The sequence below is a fragment of the Schistocerca americana genome, chromosome 1 (genome assembly GCF_021461395.2).
Source record: "Schistocerca americana isolate TAMUIC-IGC-003095 chromosome 1, iqSchAmer2.1, whole genome shotgun sequence".
NCBI classification, from domain to species: domain Eukaryota; kingdom Metazoa; phylum Arthropoda; class Insecta; order Orthoptera; family Acrididae; genus Schistocerca; species Schistocerca americana.
In genome coordinates this window covers 705,264,765-705,278,707 of record NC_060119.1, presented here as the reverse complement: position 1 = coordinate 705,278,707, position 13,943 = coordinate 705,264,765, and the positions used below count along the sequence as shown (strand labels likewise).

The 13,943-nt window shown below is 37.9% G+C and overlaps 1 protein-coding gene across 4 annotated transcripts in view; it reads right to left on the bottom strand.

Moving 5' to 3' along the window:
- The window catches only part of LOC124609767 (tumor susceptibility gene 101 protein), a 155,401-nt gene that overhangs the window by 37,757 nt on the left and 103,701 nt on the right, over positions 1-13,943 (bottom strand). For all 4 annotated transcript variants that reach the window (XM_047140099.1, XM_047140100.1, XM_047140101.1 and 1 more), the window contains one exon: positions 5,232-5,465. In XM_047140099.1, the coding sequence (XP_046996055.1) occupies positions 5,232-5,465 (234 nt within the window). The remainder of the gene's footprint in view (positions 1-5,231; positions 5,466-13,943) is intronic.

The following is a 13,943-nucleotide window of genomic DNA, read 5'->3' as shown; positions in this document are numbered from 1 at the left end:
AATGGCACTTAAGGTTATTTCTGATAGAACAATTTGATATTTTGGATGAAAAGCAAACAAGAAAAACAAAATGAAATCTGTCTGGTTTTGCACCCTTGAAGCATTATTTTACTTCATCATTCCACTGCATTTTTTTCTTTTTTTATCTTATATTGTTTTGGCATTTACATAATGACAAACCTGTTCCTACTACTAACTCTGAAAGAGTATCCCACACTTCATTTAAGGACCTTAGCTCATCTTTCGACAAGCTGTGAATCTGGTCTCTGAACTCTTCTGTTACAGTCATTTGAGAGTGTAATGAAGTTTCAATTTTTTGTTATCTTCTGTTACAGTCTTTCTGATGTCTTCACATTGCAATATCTGCAACTAACAGTCTGTTATTTACATGTAAGTGTTCACATGGGGTTATTTTGATATCAATGATAGTTTTCCAAACTGCTAGGTCTTATTACTGAAACTTCCAGAGAGGTGTATAAATAATGGAAGGAGTAAAGGTAACCACTCAGCATACAGCTGAGGCATTTAGTGAATGATAGGCACATAAACAAGACTGTTCTTGTTGTTGTTGTTGCTAATCTTTCTTACAATGTCCTCTACTGGGGGTATCATGCTGTGTTTTTTTTTTTTTTGAATCACTTCCTCATGTTCCAATCCCTTTCACAATGTAATCCATTGTATCTCAATTCATCATCCCACATAACTGTTTTAGAGCAACACGGCAGTTTTCTATATCTACGTTTAATTTTCTTTCCTACGTTTGATTCCTTTATCAGCAAGTCAGAAGAAGGAAATCTCAAACTGCTCAGTTAGGACCCTTTCCCCGAGAATAATGTAAAAATTTTCCAGTTCTCATTAATGACCCTTACACTTGAACTTTAACTGTATAGAAAAAGTATAAGTAGTATAAGGAGGGAGGAATATAGATTTATTCTTTTCAAATGAAGCTGAATATTCACCTTCATGCTGCTCAAGTAGACAACGAAAAACTTTTCAAATAAGAGAAAAAATTATCTTTATATAGGTGTCACCTTTATTTTTGTCTTGTAAAATTTAATGGAAATACATAACTTACAGTACAGATATTTATGCAGATCATTATCAGTGAAACAAAAAAGCGCACTGATTTTTCTAAACGAAACATATGGGGTTAAAAAGTACCTGGTTGAAAAGAATCACACTGGTACAAAATCATGACTTTATTAACTGGGGTACTCTGACCATGGACCTTGCCATTGGTGGGGAGGCTTGCATGCCTCAACGATACAGATAGCCATACCGTAGGTGCAACCACAACGGAGGGGTATCTGTTGAGGGGCCAGACAAACGTGTGGTTCCTGAAAAGGGGCAGCAACCTTTTCAGTAGTTGCAGGGGTATGATTGACTGATCTGGCCTTGTAACACTATCCAAAATGGCCTTGCTGTTCTGGTACTGCGAACGGCTCAAAGCAAGGGGAAACTACAGCCGTAATTTTTCCCGAGAGCATGCAGCTTTACTGTATGATTAAATGATGATGGCGTCCTGTTGGGTAAAATATTCCGAGGGGTAAAATAGTCCCCCATTCGGATCTCCGGGCGGGGACTACTCAAGAGGACATCGTTATCAGAAGAAAGAAAACTGGCGTTCTACGGATCAGAGCGTGGAATGTCAGATCCCTTAATCGGGCAGGTAGGTTAGAAAATTTATAAACGGAAATGGGTAGGTTAAAGTTAGATATACTGAGAATTAGTGAAGTTTGGTGGCAGGAGGAACAAGACTTTTGGTCAGCTGAATACAGGGTTATAAACACAAAATCAAATAGGGGTAATGCAGGAGTAGGTTTAATAATGAATAAAAAAACAGGAGTATGGGTAACTACTACAAACAGCATAGTGAACGCATTATTGTGGCCAAGATAGACACGAAGCCCAAGTCAACTACAGTTATACAAATTTATATGCCGACTAGCTCTGCAGATGACGGAGAAATTGATGAAATGTATGATGAGATAAAAGAAATTATTCAGGTAGTGAAGGGAGACGAAAATTTAATAGTCATGGGTGACTGGAATTCGAGAGTAGGAAAAGGGAGAGAGGGAAATGTAGGTGAATATGGATTGAAGCTAAGAAATGAAGGAGGAAGCCACCTGGTAGAATTTTGCGCAGAGCATAACTTAATTATAACTAACACTTGGTTCAAGAATCATGAAAGAAGGTTGTATACATGGAAGAACCCTGGAGATACTAGAAGATATCAGATAGATTATATAATGGTAAGACAGAGATTTAGGAACCAGGTTTTAAATTGTAAGACATTTCCACGGGCAGATGTGGACTCTGACCACAATCTATTGGTTATGAACTGTAGATTAAAACTGAAGAAACTGCAAAAATGTGGGTATTTAAGGAGATGGGACCTGGATAAACTGAAAGAACCAGAGGTTGTACATGGTTTCAGGGAGAGCATAAGGGAACAATTGACAGAAATGGGGGAAAGAAATACAGTAGAAGAAGAATGGGTAGCTCTGAGGTATGAAGTAGTGAAGGCGGCAGAGGATGAAGTAGGTAAAAAGACAAGGACTAGTAGAAATCCTTGGGTAACAGAAGAAATATTGAATTTAATTGATGAAAGGAGAAAATATAAAAATGCAGTAAATGAAGCAGGCAAAATGGAATACAAACGTCTCAAAAATGAGATTGACAGGAAGTGCAAAATGGCTAAGCAGGGATGGCTAGAGGACAAATGTAAGGATGTAGAGGCTTATCTCATGAGGGGTAAGATAGATACTGCCTACAGGAAAATTAAAGAGACCTTTGGAGAAAGGAGAACCTCTTGCATGAATATTAAGAGCTCAGATGGAAACCCAGTTCTAAGCAAAGAAGGGAAAGCAGAAAGGTGGAAGGAGTATATAGAGGGTCTATACAAGGGCGATGTACTTGAGGACAATATTATGGAAATGGAAGAGGATGTAGATGAAGGTGAAATGGGAGATATGATACTGCATGAAGAGTTTGACAGAGCACTGAAAGACCTGTCGAAACAAGGCCCCCGGAGTAGACAACATTCCATTAGAACCACTGACAGCCTTGGGAGAGCCAGTCCTGACAAAACTCTACCATCTGGTGAGAAAGATGTACGAGACAGGCGAAATACCCTCAGACTTCAAGAAGAATATAATAATTCCAATCCCAAAGAAAGCAGGTGTTGACAGATGTGAAAATTACCAAACTATCAGTTTAATAAGTCACAGCTGCAAAATACTAACGCGAATTCTTTACAGACGAATGGAAAAACTGATAGAAGCCGGCCTTGGGGAAGATCAGTTTGGATTCCGTAGAAATGTTCGAACACGTGAGGCAATACTGAGCTTACGACTTATCTTAGAAGAAAGATTAAGAAAAGGCAAACCTACATTTCTAGCATTTGTAGACTTAGAGAAAGCTTTTGACAATGTTGACTGGAATACTCTCTTTCAAATTCTGAAGGTGGCAGGGGTAAAATACAGGGAGCGAAAGGCTATTTACAATTTGTACAGAAACCAGATGGCAGTTATAAGAGTCGAGGGACATGAAAGGGAAGCAGTGGTTGGGAAGGGAGTGAGACTGGGTTGTAGCCTACCCCGATGTTATTCAATCTGTATATTGAGCAAGCAGTAAAGGAAACAAAAGAAAAGTTTGGAGTAGGTATTAAAATCCATGGAGAAAAAATAAAAACTTCGAGGTTCGCCGATGACATTGTAATTCTGTCAGAGACAGCAAAGGACTTAGAAGAGCAGTTGAACAGAATGGACAGGGTCTTGAAAGGAGGGTATAAGATGAACATCAACAAAAGCAAAACGAGGATAATGGAATGTAGTCGAATTAAGTCAGGTGATGCTGAGGGAATTAGATTTCGAAATGAGACACTGAAAGTAGTAAAGGAGTTTTGCTATTTGGGGAGCAAAATAACTGATGATGGTCGAAGTAGAGAGGATATAAAATGTAAACTGGCAATGGCGAGGAAACCATTTCTGAAGAAGAAAAATTTGTTAACATCGAGTATAGATTTAAATGTCAGGAAGTCGTTTCTGAAAGTATTTGTATGGAGTGTAGCCATGTATGGAAGTGAAATGTGGACGATAAATAGTTTAGACAAGAAGAGAAAAGAAGCTTTAGAAATGTGGTGCTACAGAAGAATGCTGAAGATTAGATGGGTAGATCACATAACTAATGAGGAAGTATTGAATAGAATTGGGGAGAAGAGGAGCTTGTGGCACAACTTGACTAGCAGAAGGGATTGGTTGGTAGGACATGTTCTGAGACATCGAGGGATCACCAGTTTAGTATTGGAGGGCAGTGTGAAGGGTAAAAATCATAGAGGGAGGCCAAGAGATGAATACACTAAGCAGATTCAGAAGGATGTAGGCTGCAGCAGGTACTGGGAGATGAAGAAGCTTGCACAGGATAGAGTAGCGTGGAGAGCTGCATCAGACCAGTCTCAGGACTGAAGACCACAACAACAACAACTCTGACAACCCAAATTAATACAGTCATGATTTTGTACCGGGTACTTTAATACCATATGTTACCTTGAGAAAAATCACTATACTTTTTTAAATTAATTCACATATTCAAATTCTTAAAATCCATCATGAAGGAAAACTTTCAGGAACATGGACTAGACAAGTTATACATAAACAGGCAGAAGCAGCCCTGCAGCTTGTTTCTGTAAAGCATACTAACAACAAATTACGACTAGTGCTAATCTACTCTCACTGCTAATTATGAAAATTAGATTTGGATTTTACGTATATTAGATGAAAAGTAACTACTTTGGGAGAAAAAGAATCACTGCTCTTTTTCGTACACTACCCAGCTGTTGTTTCTCTCTACAAGTTAATACTAAGAATTTACGTAACTTTTCTGATTTCTGAGAGCACTATCATCTGTCTACATACTGGAATAGTAAAAAACCTGTGTAAGACTGTATTAACTTGAATGTAGATCCATAAGTCCAAATATTCTGTTAAATTATTTTGTTTTTGAATATCTGTGGATCCCCAATTTCCTACATTTTTCTACCAACAGCCTGTTAAAGACTTTAAAGACTTTTGCATCAGAATATAAAACTCCGTACTGAGCCTTAGACATGTAAGTGCAAATCCTCATGGCAAATGTGTGAGAAAGAAATTAAAACTTTTGCTAAAGAACAGTCCAAGAGGAAAAAGTACAGTGTAAATCAGTTAACTTGTCTCTTAAATGGCCCACTTTACCTGTTCCTTCTCCAATCTTGTTATAATGTCATCAAGTTTATTTTTGCCCTGAGTTAGTTCCTGCTGGGTACGAGTCAGAGTTTCTATCTCGGCCTGCATTTGAGAGAACTGTTCTCGAAGTCTACGGCGCACTTTATCTTCAACAGCGGATAGCAAAGAAGCCCTGATGTGTTCTTCTGTGATGGTTCCAGTTGTTCCACCAGAATTCCCCGAAGAGTTTGTGGGTGGAGAGGACTGTAAATTAAGCAAAAGTATATCATAAATAATGGTGAATTGTAAAGCCTTGACAGCATAACAATACTACTACTACTACTACTACTACTACTACTAAATAATAATAATAATAATAATAATAATAATAATCTTCACAGAAGAGACTGCTAAAGACGGGTAGATGGCCTTAATCCGTCCACTGCAGAAAGCAGGAGACAAAACCGATGTGAACAATTACAGAGGCATTTCTCTCCTATTGGTCACCTATGAAATTTTATCAAAAAGAATTATTAGCTTGGGCAGACCAGCAACTACTCAACTTTCAAACTGGTGAATATCAATGTGATTTTAGAAAGAATAAATCATGTTTAAAATAGATTGTCAACCAAAAGTCAATAATAATGTATTGTTAATCATTTACGTTAAGTTCAGGGAAGCTTATGACTCACGTGAAAGAAAGTCACTATTCGAAATATTCAATGTACTGGGCTTAGAAAGCAAAATTATAGCTCTAATTAAGTGAATACAAAAACCAATTGTAAAGTGAAATTTCTAGAAGTTTTGAGATCAAAATTGGAGTTCGGCAGGGAGATGGTCTCTCCTTTCTTCTCTGTAATTGTATTCTAGAAAAAGTCATAAGGGAAGAGAGAACGTCATTAGGAGAAAATCAATATTAGATTACAAAAGGAACAGTCTAAAAATAGATGGATGACCTAGCTACCTTTTTTTAGATTCAGTGGAAACAACCACTAGTCGATTAGAATTGCTTAAAGAACAATCTGGAAAAGCAAATCTTGTTTGAGAAAATCAAATTTATGACAAACATGAAGGCAGTCTCAAACGTAATTGTTGAGCATTTTTTAATATAAACATGAAAGCTTCCTGAAATAATGTTTTATTAATTACTCAGTACATATTACCCCAGAACCCATAATCACCACTGATTAAAATACAAAGGAGTAAACAAAAAAACTGTCGATATCAATTTACATATCTCAACATGTACCCTTAAACTGACATCAACACACAGTATGAAGTCTAAATGTACAGTTACTCCTCCACTTTCTTCACAAAGCTACAGTTTCTTATACATGTTCCATGCCTGGCATTGATAAGTGATTTTGCGAAACCATCGGCTAACATTTCTTCAGAAGCAGACGTTCAACATCAATTACACCTGACTCCAAGGGCTTTCTTATAAAAGGATACTTTATATGTTTGGTTCTACAGTTTGTCACTAGATTCTTGGCTAACTGAATCATTCCTTTATTATTACAGTATGACTTTATGACATTGGTTGTATCACTTTGAGACTGGCACTTTCTTATATGATTGTCCGTTTGCGTTTGGTACTTGGTTTTTCAGTTTTTGCCATGGGTATGAAAGAAGCAAGCCTATTACAAATGTGAATCTTTCCTTGTTTGTTTAGATGTAAACGATGAGTTTTAGATTCATTTCTTTTCAGGTGTTCGATTTCGAAATTCACAGATAATCTCCTCCTACACATGCCTGTGGCAGTATTGATTTTTTCTAACATAATGCGGTTTGCAGCTTTGATTTTTCCATTTAGAACTTGTGCATCATATCTAAGAGGTATTAGATGAATTATTACATCTGTTTTTTTGCGTGAGTTTAAGTATGTATTCCAAAGAATCTTTCATGTTCCTCTGCAATTCTTCCAGAGGTTTATCAGTGTCATTTGTGCCACCAATAATGATTAAAGTATCGTTGATGGAGAAGTTATCAGTTAATTTGCCTGCGTTTTTCACAACTTCCTTAATTGGTGCCCCTGGTTTTATAATACTTTGCACACTGAATTTTTTGCCTATTTCGTCTTGTAGTATACTCCCACAGTTTCTGCCATGACTGTCACTTAAAACAAGAACTTTATTTCCTTTTGCACCAGTTGTTTGAGGCCTAACAGATCGCGAGTTTTCACACAAATGATGGTTACGGTGTTTCACTGCATTTTGCTCATTATGCTCTTGAATCCTTGATTTTAAACTTCATAGCACTGTTTTCTTCTTGCTTCTTGCAACACTTTTTTAACTTTGTTCTTGATTACTTGAGACCATTCTTCAGAAAAGGGCATGGTTTCTGGCGGAATTTTTGGCGCACTTTTCTTTATCAGCGGTTCACATTTTGGTGTTTGAGGTTTAGTAATTTCCATTTTTAGTGTACTGATAATAGACTGGATACTCGTTCGTGTAGTTTCAATATTTCATCCTTACAATTTGCACACGGTTTCTTTTTACTGGCAATATTTACATTTTTCCTAGGAGAAGCACGACATACTTTTGCACTGGCTGCCATCTTCACACATACTATAGATTCTGTCTGTCTTCATTTGCCCACACAAATCAGAATGTACTAAGTCTGAGATGTGTTTAAAATATCTTTAGCTGGGTTTGAGTGGAAGATGTGAGTGTTTTCCCACAATGCATAACTCACGGCGATCTTTAATCACAATAACTTCATTTAGTCCCATTGAAACCTTTGATAATTTCTGTATACTTTTGCAATTCACATGTCCTTGCCAATGATGCCATAAGATTCAACTATCTTTTGTATAGTAGCACCGTTTCACTTCATTTGTATTCAAACAATAGATTCCAACTTAGGCTTTGCTTTGGCAATTAGTTCACCTTCTGTGTTGTAGATGAATCCACCTTTTTTTGTTAAAAATGACTTTATACCCTTTGTTTACAATTTTACTAACAGAGCAAATTTACAGGTGTGTCTGAGGTATGAATCACATCAGATGTATCTTCTTCTGTAGTTTTTATCACCAGTATAGAAGGTCAGATGAACACTTCCAGTAGTCTCTGCTACTAAGCCATCACCTCCCACAATGGTCACTGAACTATTACACGGCTTGGCATTATGAAGCTTCCTTCCATCATTTGAAATATGAGTCAAGGCACAGGAGTCTAAGAACCACATATCCTTTTCGTGAGACTGTTTAACATCAGCTGCACGAAAAACTTTCTTTTGATTTGTCTGTTTCCTAAATACATATCTGTCATCATCATTTTTGACGAGCTTTCTCCTTTTACATCTTTGCTAGAACAATTGTTAGCAGAATGATTTGGTTTGTTGCACTTGTACCATTTAATAACACATTTTGTAGGCCTCTGTTTATTTGCATATACAGCAGATTCTTCATTTCCATTTGGGTCTTTAGGTTTGATGTCTTGTAACAGTTTAACTTTAATACAATCTCCTGATACATGTACAAATGTTTTCAAGTGCCACTATAATAGGCCGATAATGATCAGGTAATCCAGCCAGGAGCAAAGTTCCTATCCAGTCTTCACTCACCAGAAACTTCATTTCATTTAACTTAAACATGGTCATTATTATTCAATTGGCGTAGTCATCTATGACTTGCATTTATCTAATTTGGTTGTGATTAATATCTAAGCAAGCCCACTCCACATAAGAGTCCTGAGTCTTCAAATGCCTTTTACAAGGCTGTCCAAGCTTCTGCTGCCATATTTGTGTCCCTTATATGGGGATACTTCATCTTGTTGATGAAAAGTATAATATGTGAATGTGCCTTTTTTGTCTCTCTTCTTCCAAAAATTGTCTCCTCTCGTCAGATGCAAAGGAGGGTTTTCTACACCATCCTATAATTCGTCATGGTCAAAATACGCCTTCATGGCAAATTTTCATATTGAATCATTTTCATGCCCCATCAGCTTTTCAACCACTGGAAGTTCAGTTAGGGCTGTACCACTCATTTTTAGCCTTGAGTGAGGAAAAAAAGTTGGCAGTCTGCACACATGAATGATCAATCAACAAAAAATTAATGATCAGCATACACATAACTTCCAAACCAGCTCTGGACTTCCATGCATCACTTCAATTGTAATATTTGTAAAACCTCACTTTCACACCTGTGTCTGGGCTCAATCTTTTGTTCAGCATTTTTTAACATAAGCATGAAATTTTTAGGAAATAACATATTATTTATTAATCAGTACGTGAATAACAACAACTACACACCTCAAAATGCATAATCACCACCAAGTAATTACAACACAATGGAGTAAACAATAAAATCTGTCTACATCAATTTACGTATCTCAACAATTAAAACGGAATAAGGAGAAATTGAGAGAACTAACACATTCAAGTATCTAGGAGAGGTAATTAAACACGATATTTTGGAGAAGGAAGCCATTAAGGCGAGAGTTAATAATACAAAAACAGCATATTACCTACCTAAGGAAATATATAATAAGAAATCAGTACCCATCAATGCTAAACTTAAACCCTAATCTACAGTAATTCATTCCGTAGCACTTTATGCAGCAGAATGTTTAACCCTGAACAGAGAGGTGATGAGGGAAGCACTGGAAATCACAGAAAGAAAAATAACAAGGTAAATTTTGCGACTTGTTAAAGATTAAACATAATACAGAAGACATCATAATAGTGAATTTTATATATTGAAGAAATTACAGCCATATTAGGAAAAGAAGACCATCTTTCTACAGCCACATCCAATAGACTGACAGAAAGACTGTTCAAACAATGGAAAATCCAGGATGGAATGTAACAACACCAGATAAGGAAAGTTGCTACTCACCATACAGCAGAGATGCTGAGTCGCAATAGGCACAACAAAAAGATTCACACAATTATAGCTTTCGGTCATTAAAACCTTTGTCAGCAGTAGACACACATACACACATGTGCACACACACACACACTCACGCAAACACAACTAGCACACACGTCCGCAGTCTCAGAGAGCTGAAATCACACTGGTAGTGTGCTCACAACTGTTACAGCATTTATTTGAAGGAAACCTGATTTGCATCCTTACAGTGGCGTTACTAGCACTACTCAAATGCAACTGCGATGAAATCTGTATAGACATCTTTCAGATATAGAAACAGTCTACCAACATTAGTTTATATTGCACATCTCCTCATTGGTGTTGCGATTTTTTTTTTTTTCCCCCCATCAGTGTACTGTGTGTTGCTTTCCCAACTTAATAGAAAGCAGGAGATAAGTAACATCTGAAGATGCTACTTTACCAGTAGGAACGTTAAATAAAACATGAAACTTCCTGGCAGATTAAAACTGTGTGCCCGACCGAGACTCGAACTCGGGACCTTTGCCTTTCGCGGGCAAGTGCTCTACCAACTGAGCTACCGAAGCACAACTCACGTCCGGCACTCACAGCTTTACTTCTGCCAGTACCTCATCTCCTGCAGAGTGAAAATCTCATTCTGGAAACATCCCCCAGGCTGTGGCTAAGCCATGTCTCCGCAATATCCTTTCTTTCAGGAGTGCTAGTTCTGCATGTTTCGCAGGAGAGCTTCTGTAAAGTTTGGAAGGTAGGAGACGAGGTACTGGCAGAAGTAAAGCTGTGAGTGCCGGACGTGAGTCGTGCTTCGGTAGCTCAGTTGGTAGAGCACTTGCCCGCGAAAGGCAAAGGTCCCGAGTTCGAGTCTCGGTCGGGCACACAGTTTTAATCTGCCAGGAAGTTTCATATCAGCGCACACTCCGCTGCAGAGTGAAAATCTCATTCTGTAAATAAAACATTTTTATCAATACTATCATTAAATGGATTGAGGGTATTTTTAACTGCTTTAATAACGCTGTGAGGGAGCTGCAGTTTTGGGACCGGATGGCTATGTGTCTCGACAACTGCTGACGTAGAAACAAAATCATGACAACACTAAGTTTTGCCTACTTTTGCTAAGGCAACGCTATTCCGTCATATTCACAATAAAATTATCTCCTTTTTTACATGATGATATAAGGAAATCTGAAGAGGGCAGTTTACTCATACAGAGTTGTTTGTTACCACCTGAAAACCTCTCATTATTGTCCGGTAAAGGATAGGCAACCATACTTCTGCATTTTATTTATATCTTTTACTCTTGATTGGCGCTAAATTTTTCAGAAAGTGTAACTACGGAAAAAATTCATTAAATAAATTTTAATTAAAAACAGCTTAGCAGGGATATGGGGTGGCAACTCTGGCACTTCAGAATTGCACAAGTGGGAACACTTTGTACAACGTATCATCTGTTCCCATAAAAACCCAGCTTAAACCTCCAGAAGACCCTGTGTCCCACCTACCTATCCCCTTCCCTGTTCACATTCCAGTACCAAACATGTCTATCCTGGCAAAGGGTCTGTAAGTCCTTACCCTTTCTCTATTCCCCCCCCTCCCCCACTCTCTCTCACACCTCCAGCACAACTTCCTGACACTGCACTTAACTCCCTTATCCTGTCCCTAGCAAATTCATGCATGCTCCATCTGGCAGCATTAGCCTCGCGTGTGTGTGTGTGTGTGTGTGTGTGTGTGTGTGTGTGTGTGTGTGTGTGTCCGAAAGCTTTAATATTTCAGCAGTCTTTTTCGTTATGTCTGTTTGCAACTCAATGTCTCCTCCATACAATGCTCACTTACATTTCAATGAAATTAAAAAGCACAGGGCTTAAAAGCAAAATGACAAAAGGAAATGGCAAAAAGAAAAGTCAATAAAAATTATACAGCCAAACAATCTGACAATTCTGAACATTAAAAGAATATGAAAAACAGATTGTTAAGGTCACATACAGTTAGATCTGTCTGCAGGAAAGTATTTAGCAATCTTTACAATGGTTGTGGTTTGCCAATAAAGGAAGTGTGTGATCAATTGAACTTTGCAGCAAGGACCTAATAGGACATACATCTGAATTTTAAATTTCTATGCATTGTTTCTATGCATTAAGTCCATTCTGTTATTTTTTAGTAGAATGGATTGGGTGCAGATATGGTGTAGTACCAGAAAAATAAAATGAAATTAAACATGAATCATTTGCACACTGATGTTCCGAAGTGGGAGGAATGTTAAAATTTAAAAGAATTAGCAAGAGCTATCATGGACAAGTACACAAAAAATGGCAGACTAAAACAAAATATACATGAACTGCTGTTAATCATTCGTGGGGAGTAATGCAAGCCTTGTTTCAAATTCAGAGAACTATTTGCTATAAGACTTCTTCAATAGGTCAGTGGATCAGTTCAGTATTGTACTGGCACTAAATTTTAGTTACTACAAGATTTACAGAGAGAATTAACACAAATATACAAAAGTGAACCAGTCCAGATAGCCACGCACATTAGATTCCCTGCTTCCAGTACACAAGGAGCTGCTTTGGGCCTATCTCAAATCTGCTCAGTGGATTAATGACAGGAACCAGTGTGTCAGCCAGCCTGGATGGGGTTGTTAGGTTTCCCACATACACTTAGATAAATGCCAAACTAGTTCTCAGGTTCTGCCTCATTTACATGATGTGCTAAAACTTTCACAAACAGTGTCACACTTGACAATGCAATATACACCAGATGCAGACGAAGAGATGGGTAGCTTTGGGGGAGGATAACAGACATCGAGGTCATCGGTTTCATTGGATAAGGGAAGGAAGTTGGCCGTGCCCTTTGAAAGGAACCATCCCAGCATTTACCTGGAGCGATTTAGGGAAATCATGGAAAACCTAAATCAGGATGGCCAGATGGGGGATTGAACCATCATCCTCCCGAATGCGAGTCCAGTGTGCAGACAGAAGAGGTAGATGGATTTCTCCCTGGGGAGAGCTGACAGTGGTTTTAAAATGCCTTTGGGAGCGTCGACTCCATCCTAAAATTAGCCTATGTACAGGTATGATTCTCCATGAAAATTGGAGAACTTGGATCTGGCAGGCTGTACGACACTGGAATGAATGAACTGATGGGTGGATGGATGGATACAAAAGTGAAGAACATATTGAACATAATGAAAATTATTCATTTCTGGAAAGAAAAATACAATTACCAGAAAAACCGTTACTGACAACTCTAAAATAAGCACCGACTTAATAGCAGTGGTATTTAACATAACATGTATCACATAGTGAGCAACTGATATAGGGAATAGTGTACGTAAAAGATCTTCAGGACCCTTTACTATACGAACAACTGGAGGAAAAAGTAGAAGAGAATAAGCTTTCCTTGTGAGAGGATTTATGGGACTGGTATATCATGGCAAATGCAAACACTATTCCGCCATAATGGAGAAGTAACGGCAGAATCAACAGATGGTTTGAAGACATAACTGTAATCTGAACCACAATATCCACTAACAATTAGTTGGTTTTGTTTTGCATTAGGTTCCAAAAACAACTGCGGTCAAATGTGCCCAAGTCAAAACTATAGAACACGAAGACGGAGAGGAGTTAAAAAAATGGCTATACATCAGTCCCAATTGGCATAAGAGAAAACAGCTAAATACAGGGACATGGAGAAGGGGCTAAAAGAGACTATACAGAAATGGAGGTCCAAAACTAGAAATTAAATGGCCTTCGCCATATTGCTTTGGCAGATAAAAAGTAAAACATGGTTGACAGCCCGCATGTCATTTGCTAAAATGGTCAATAACTCAAGACGGCAAACCCAAGCGGGAACGTAAACAGTTAAAAAATGAGCATTTTGTCAGGAAGTGGCAGACAGTTAAA